This window comes from Poecilia reticulata, linkage group LG8 (genome assembly GCF_000633615.1).
Source record: "Poecilia reticulata strain Guanapo linkage group LG8, Guppy_female_1.0+MT, whole genome shotgun sequence".
Taxonomy (NCBI): domain Eukaryota; kingdom Metazoa; phylum Chordata; class Actinopteri; order Cyprinodontiformes; family Poeciliidae; genus Poecilia; species Poecilia reticulata.
Window position 1 is genome coordinate 1463538 of NC_024338.1, and position 8106 is coordinate 1471643.

Genomic DNA, 8106 nt, shown 5'->3' on the forward strand with positions numbered 1-8106 from the left:
CTAAACTGGCATTGTTGTGCATCTAAGGTGTAAAGTCTTCCTTCGAGCAAACGCCGCCCAAAGGCGTCCCAGCGCCCCCCTTTTGTAAAAATGTCCGCCAGCGCCCCCTGCCGTCCTCTGAATGCCCCCTGGGGGGGCGGTACCGCCCACGTTGAGAACCGCTATGTTAGTCAATTTAAGTAATGTGAGTAATTTACATGTTTGTCCTGAGAAAGGTACAAGACTATGTTATTTTGAGTAAACTGGATTTTAATATTTAGTTACTGGAGTGAATGCGTCAGCTCAGCAGTGCACATGCGCAGTAAATTGCGGAAAGCTTCTAGAATGTTTGTGGATTTAAATATTGGAAGAAACAGAGCGTCGCTAAATTCCCAAAGAATTTCCTCCAGAAAGTGTCTGGAGGAGAAAAAGAAGGATCTATTTGTACAGAATGCTCCAAGATTAAAAGCGACACTCTACTCATGTCAAAGGAGGATTTTGTATTGTTCATGGTTGAGGTTGTTAACTGCACTGCTCAAACATAAAGAAAAACAGAAAAAATTCAAATAATATTGAAGGCAGCCCAAAAGTATCTTGACTGCAAGAAAGTTAGTTGGGAATCAATTAAGGAAAAATTAATTGAGACACAATCTTAACCTCAGTCATGCAGTGGTGGCCCTTCTTCTTTATGTTAGTTATTTTCCAGTGGAATGCAAGAAGTCTTATTAGTAATGGGTTAGAGTTTAAGAAATATATTTCAGATTTGACAGTTAAACCTCACCTGATTTGTATCCAAGAAACCTGGCTTAAGCCTCATCTGGATTTCAAAATTCCTGGGTATACATCAATTAGGAATGATAGAAAAGAAAGACAAGGAGGGGGAGTGGCAACTTTTATACAAGATGGTATAAGATATAAAGTGGAATCAATAGGGAAGAACTATGAATCAATAGTTATTAAGATTTGGATAGAAAATGGTCAAATATCAGTGGTGAATTTTTATAATGCTAACAAGAAGTTGTCCATTCAAGATCTCAATGTAGTAAATGAACAAAATGTAGGTAAGACTGTGTGGTGATTTCCTATTCTAGTTTCAGTTGGTTCTGAAGTGATAAAAGAAGAGGAAGGACAGATTCCAAGATGGAGGTTAAGTAGCACTAATTGGGAGTTATTTAAAAATTTAGTTGACAGTCAGATTAATAAACTGGATGAGAACTTGTTTTGTGATGTGGAGATGTGTTATGCAAAGATTAAGTCTGTCCTAATTAATGCAGCTAAATGTTCAATTTCTAAAACAAGGGGAAGAGGAAATAAAAAATCTATTCCATGGTGGAATGAACAATGTAGTATTGCTATAAGGGGAAGAAATGAAGCTTTTAAATTGGTAAGAAGATGCCATACCTTTGAGGCATTAATTCAATATAAGAAAGCACAAGCTATAGTTAGGAAGACTATTAGAGCAGCTAAGAAGGCTTGTTGGAGACAGTATTGTAATTTCATTAGAAGAGAGACTAAATTGTCAGAGGTATGGAGAGTTATTAAGAAAATGAATGGTGTTAAAGAGTTTTTCCTTACTTGTTTTAGAATTAAAGGGGAAAATAGCTATTAGTAATAAAGAAAAAGCAGTTATTAGCAGAAACGTTGATTAAGGTGCATAGTTCAGAAAATKTATCTGAAGATATGAAAAGTAATAAAGAAAAATTATTGGATGAAAATCCAGAAGTTACTTTTAAGAGAGTAGTTTCAAATCAGGATTTAGATATGCCTTTTACTATGTATGAGTTAGAAAAAATTATTAATAATGCTAAACAATCAACTCCGGTTAGGATGGAGTATGTTATACAATGTTCAAACATTTTGAATATTCATCTCTTACTGTTATATTAAAATTGTTTAATTTGATTTGGATGACTGGGAGTATTTCTGCAGAATGGAAACAGTCAGTTATAATTCCCGTGCTAAAACCTGGTAAAAATGCAACAGACCCGTCAAATTATAGACCTATCGCTCTTACATCTCAATTAGGAAAAATAATGGAGGGGATTATTACAGATAGGCTTTCATATTTTATCGAGAGTAAAAATAAATTCTGTCCTTTTCAGAGTGGTTTTCGTAAAAGGAGGAATACGATGGATGCAGTCTATGTTTAGAGTCAGAAGTAAGAAAAACTCAAGCAAATAAAGAGTTAGTGATAGCTGTGTTCTTTGACATAGAAAAGGCATACGATATGTTATGGAAAGAAGGATTATTGATTAAATTAAGGAAACTTGGTATAGGCGGTAAGATTTATAATTGGGTTTTGAATTTTTTATTTCATAGAGAAATAGAAGTTCGGGTTGGGGCAAATTTCTCAACTAGGTATGCTATTGAGAATGGAACTCCTCGAGGTAGTGTGTGTAGTCCAATTCTTTTCAATATTATGATTAATGACATTTTTGATTAGATACATAGTAGTATAGGCAAATCTTTATCTGCAGATGATGGTGCTCTATGGGTGCGAGGATATAATTTGGTATATTTGCAGAAAAAGATGCAGGATGCCATTTTGAAAGTGGAAGGTTGGGCTAAAAAATGGGGATTTAGGATGTCAATTGCAAAGACTCAAGTTATTTGTTTTTATAGAAGACATAAGGAAGTCAATCAAGTTGAATCTTTATAAACAAAAACTTGAACAAGTGAAAACAGTGAAGTTTTTAGGTGTTATATTTGATGAAAGCTTAACTTGGAAACATCAAATAGAATCAGTTCAAAATAAATGTAAAAAAGTGAATAACATGTTAAGATGTCTCTCTGGACAGTAATGGGGAGCTTCAAGAAGTGCACTGCTGGGAGTCTATCAGGCTCTCATGAGATCTACCCTGGATTATGGATGTATAGCATATATGGCAGCTGCTGACAGTCATTTGAGAAAACGTTATAGTGAGCAAACACAAGGATTGAGAATTTGTTGTGAGGCTTTCAGAACATCATCTTTAGCTGCTGTACAAGCAGAAACTGGTGAGCTTCCGTTAAGATTAAGAAGGTTGAAAGTAATGTATATGTACTGGGTGAACCTTCAAGGACATAAGTATGATTATCCAGCTAAGATGGTGCTGAAGGATTGTTGGGAAGATCATAAATTAAATTGTAATAGTTTTGGATGGATTGGGGACATAAAGGCAAAACATCTTGGTTCAACTATGTTCAAGTATAGTGTTACAGTTCCTCATTCTGAAATTCCACCATGGTTATTTATATCTCCAGAAGTTGATCTTCAATTAAGGGAAATTCTTAAATAGGGAAAGACTCCAGAATGGGTTGTAGTTGATAGATATTTTGGAAGTTATAAAGACAGCATATACACAGATGGATCATATACACAGATGGATCTAAAGATCCAAATAGTGGTAGAACTGGGGCAGCAATAAATATCCCGCACCATAAAGTCTTGATTAAGAGGAGAACATCTGATCATTTAGCTGTTTTACAGTTGAATTAGCAGCCATTATTTTAGCCTTAGAATGGTTGCTTGATAATGACATTAGGGAAGAAAGTACATTTATTATAGCATCAGATAGTCAAGCAGCATTATTAAGTATTAAATCTGGCAAATCTTGCAGATTAGATGTAATATTAAGAATATACCAATATTAGTTCATCTACATAGCAAGAAATGCTTGGTTCGATTTGTCTGGATTCCTGCACATGCAGGTATAGAAGGAAATGAGGGAGTAGATATTCTAGCTAAGCAGGCCTTGAAATCAGAATGTGTTCATTTGAATATTCCTTTAAGTAAAAGTGAGGGTAAATCTATTATTCAAAAAGAAATGATTAAGATTTGGCAGGAGCTATGGGATAACCATGATAATGGGAGACAACTATATGCAATTCAAAAAAGTGTGGAAGGTAGTAATTGTCTGAGTGGAAGGCGGAGAGAGGAAGTAGTTATGACTCGACTTAGAATTGGACATTCTGGACTTAACAGTTCGTTCTTTAAAATAGGAAAGCATGAGACTGGGGCTTGTAATTATTGCAATCAGATGGAAACAGTGGAGCATGTCTTGTTAGAATGTGATAAATACTCAGAGGAACGTCAGCTTTTAAAGTCATTACTAAGCAGAAAGAATATAGGACTGTCTATGATCAATCTATTAGGTAATAAATCTAATTTTGTTAGAAATCCCTTATTTAGGTTCTTAAATAACACTGGGTTAATAAATCGTATTTAGAATATGTGTAAGTATGTGTGGGTATGCCAGTACATGCTCATGCATTCAAAGATATATTTAATGAGCGTGTTAAGATGTGAATTTGTACATCGTACACATCATTGAGGTGTGTTAAATTCCCTCTGACATCACTGATGACCACACTCCAGTCTGGTAGATGGCAGTAAATGCACCTTAAGTTGGATGCCAGCCGCCAATGAAAATCAAAAGAAGAAGAAGAAGAGCTTCGCTAAAGGTGAGTTATTTGTCTTCAGTATGTTTTCATGTGACATGTATGCCTTTACTACTCGCATATATGGGTACAGGTTGATTTGAAATGAGATGCAGGTGATCAGTTTGTGTGATCGGCAGCAAGAGACCGTGATCAGCGATCACACACTTTTTCACAGAAATTGGCAGATTATGATTGGTGGCCGATCGATCGGCACACCTCTAAATTTAACGCTAAGCTAGTTAACAAGAATACGCTACTAGTTTTGTTATCCATCTTCCAAGCTGGGTAGTAGTGGTTACATTTACTTGAGTAACATTTTTGGGGGGCACTGTACTTTTTTTAAACTTTTATTAATAGTAGCAATAATCAATAATAGTACCTAATAACCTAATAGGTAATGCTACTTATACTTGAGTAGATTGACTTTGCATTAAGAAATAGACTTCATTGATTGGAAACATTAGATTGTTAGACTTCTGCAACATATGAGCAAATGTTTTTGCAAATCTGAGCATGATTGCTAAGCATTTTCTTCATGTCAGTACTTACATAATTTTTATATAAACAAAATGGGTATTTTATTTGAAAGTTATACGCTTGTTTATGTGTTTATATTGAATAAAATGCCCAATTGTACACCCTCCCAAAATCAGTTGGGGTTGTAATTTAGACAGGTCTATCAGCAAAATTCCTCCAGAGCTAGGTGTGATTGTTACTGTTTTTGCAGAGTTTGCCAGAGTAGAAACTGGGATCTCTCGTGATGCTTTCAAGGCTGAAGAGGAGTCATTGACAATGCATTTCCCAAGATTCTGGTAAAGTTTGAAAGAAAGGTGAGCATTCTGTCATGATTTTGTTTAAGGAAGAAAATTCTGCGAAGTTTTTATCTATATCTTGTTGTGCACACATGCACGTGACTCTTCTTCACACCTGTACAATAAATTATGCTCGACAAAACCAGTTGCGTTTTGGTAGCAGGTTAGAAAATTACAGTTGCTCCTTTAATTGTACAACCATCAACATTGTAATCTGTCTTAGTCAGACAACAAGTAAGGGTGAACAATTATTCTAGGCAACTTATTTTGAAATGCCTGGGGTCTTTCTGCATGGAATTTGCATGTTCTCCCTCTGCATGGTGGGTTCTCTCTGGGTTCTCCGGTTTCCTCCCACAGTCCAAAAACATGACTGTCAGATTAATTGGCCTCTCTAAATTGTCCCTAGGTGTGAGTGTGTGTGCATGGTTGTTTGTCTGTCTCTGTGTTGCCCTGCAACAGACTGGCGACCTGTCTAGGGTGAACCCCGCCTCTCACCCAGAACATTAGCTGGAGATAGGCAATAGCACCTCCCGACCCCATTAAGGGACAAAGGTGTACAGAAAATGGATGGATGGTGATTTAGTTTCTTCAGAATATGCTTGTGCTTACTTTTATTGTTTTTCCTACTTGTAAACCAAAGATGTTGTTGCCAGAACGACTGCTACTCTGGGATGTCTCTCAGTTTTCCTTGACAACGATGGAGGAGAGTTGTATAATATCTCTTGCATGTATTATAATTCTGTTTGTTAGAGGTTGTGCACAAGAAAATCAAAACTTTCACCTCATTCTTTTTTTAATTTGTACTTTTCTTATTATCCACAGGATGCAGATGCCATGGCAGACTTCATCCAGGTTCCTGTGGGGTTATTGACTGTTATGTTATGCTAAGTATATCATTTTGTTAAAATAAAACGTTGAATCTTGTAAATTTAAAATCTGTGCCTGTGGTAGGCTGAACTATTTTGAAGTTTCTTGTTACTAATTAAACACTGACATTAAAGGTTTTCTTTAAACTATTAATTGAAACAAGTTCAAATGGGTTGCCATATGGCAAGAATTTATGCCTTTTGTAGTAAAGTGCCTGCACTGCACATGGTAAAGAAAATGGATAACAATTTTGAAAATACATTTCTGTTATACCTTTTCTAATTGTTGAGTGTTCTTTCTACCCTGTCACCCAGTGTGGTCTTGAAACACTTAATTTAGTAGCACTTAGAAATGTCTTTGAATTAACGTAATTCAATCATGGAAAGTATTTCCACACGATTAAATAGCTTTCTTTCAGCATGAAGCATGTTTATTGAGCTAACTTAATTTTCATGAATTGGATCAACTTAAGTAGTGTGAAGGTACCACTGTAAAATAAGTTGGTTTCAACTAAATTTGCATTCATCTTAATCAAGTAAAGTCAATTATTTGGTCCAAAACATTGCAAAGGAGTTGAGCTAGCTCTATTAAATTACATTGGGTCCAATTAAAGTAAATGAGTTGAATCAACCTCAAAAGTTAAGTTGAGCCAACACATTTTCTTTAAATTGGAATAACCTTAATAAATTAAGTTGAGCCAACACATTTGCTGTAAATTGGAATGACCTTAATAGATTAAGTTGAACCAACACATTTGCTTTAAATTGGAGTAACAGAAATACATAGTGCTGAAACAAAGCAAAGTAATCAGGTGGAAATCCTTTCCATGATTTTTTTTATGTTAATCCAAAGAGTTATTTCTTTTGAGTGTGTTACCTTGAGGTGATAATCAAGCTTTTGTCATCGTCTCGATGTTTCAGATAAAAAGATTTTAAAAATAGTTCAAAATTAAACAGATTTACCTGCATGTTTTGACCCTGCAGATGCAGCCTCTCTTTGCAGACTCCCTCATAGAAGTCGTAGTATTCTAGGAAGGACTTCTCCATCACGCTGCTAACAATTACATGCAAAACAACCCACGTTACGCCAGACAGAAAGATAAGAAGACAGTACATGATCCTTAGTGAGTGTGTGTGTTTTCTCACCTCAGAGCATCAGGACAGGGAACTTTGCCTTCCAGCATGTCACATACAGCCACCCTCATTGTCTCATGGCGGATACACTCATTGTAATTCTTACTGTCCCCTGGGTGGCGCTCCTGTAGGACACACAGTTCAAAAGCATTCTGTGGAGCTTGTTTAATGGAATGATAAAACTAACAGGAACTGACATGATGCAGCCCTGAGATGTTTGCTCTATTAGCACATATGGTTAATGCAAACATTCACTTCACCATGACAAACTGCTTTTGGCTCCCTCTGTTTTCAAATAATTTTCACATTTTGGCATTATTGCTTGCAGTAACATAATTACCCAGTAACATTTTTAAATTTCCTGTCGACTTAACATCTTTTAATACAAAAACGCGGTGGATTGAATCAGTGCACCGACCTCTGGGCTTAGCAAATTTTCTTGGGGGAAACCCTAAACTGTTTAAATCCATTGCTGCCAAGATTTTTAAAGATGTGAACAAGCTAATGCATGAACAAGCTTACTCATGTTTGATTTTACTTTCATTTCTTATTTAATGGAAACACTGCAACTGCAAAACACTAGCAGAATTGCAGAGTTGCACATATTTGTAATGGAAACGATCAATTTGGGTTGCTGCTGTGTCACAGCTGCATGGTGTTAGCAACTCTGCTAGGAGGCGCTACCTGCTCGAAACCGGGCTCATTGTGATAGGGGTTCTCCGTCATCAGGGACTGGATGGAGATGAGGACAGATGATATGCTCTGTGCTGGACTCCATGCTGGGCCAGTCCATGTCCTACACACACACACACACACACACACACACACACACACACACACACACACACACACACACACACACACACACACACACACACACACACACACACACA

At 36.4% G+C, this 8106-nt stretch overlaps 1 protein-coding gene across 2 annotated transcripts in view; it reads right to left on the reverse strand.

Moving 5' to 3' along the window:
• Nucleotides 1-8106, reverse strand: part of ube2z (ubiquitin-conjugating enzyme E2Z) — an 18366-nt gene that overhangs the window by 6174 nt on the left and 4086 nt on the right. The window contains exons 4-6 of one of the 2 annotated variants that reach the window (XM_017306425.1): nt 7898-8009; nt 7226-7338; nt 7043-7130 (exon numbers count right to left, since the gene is read on the reverse strand). In XM_017306425.1, coding sequence (XP_017161914.1) covers nt 7043-7130; nt 7226-7338; nt 7898-8009 — 313 coding nt within the window. Of the gene's footprint in view, nt 1-7042; nt 7134-7225; nt 7339-7897; nt 8010-8106 lie in introns of both variants that reach the window. The other variant, XM_008415121.2, reaches the window with a different exon arrangement.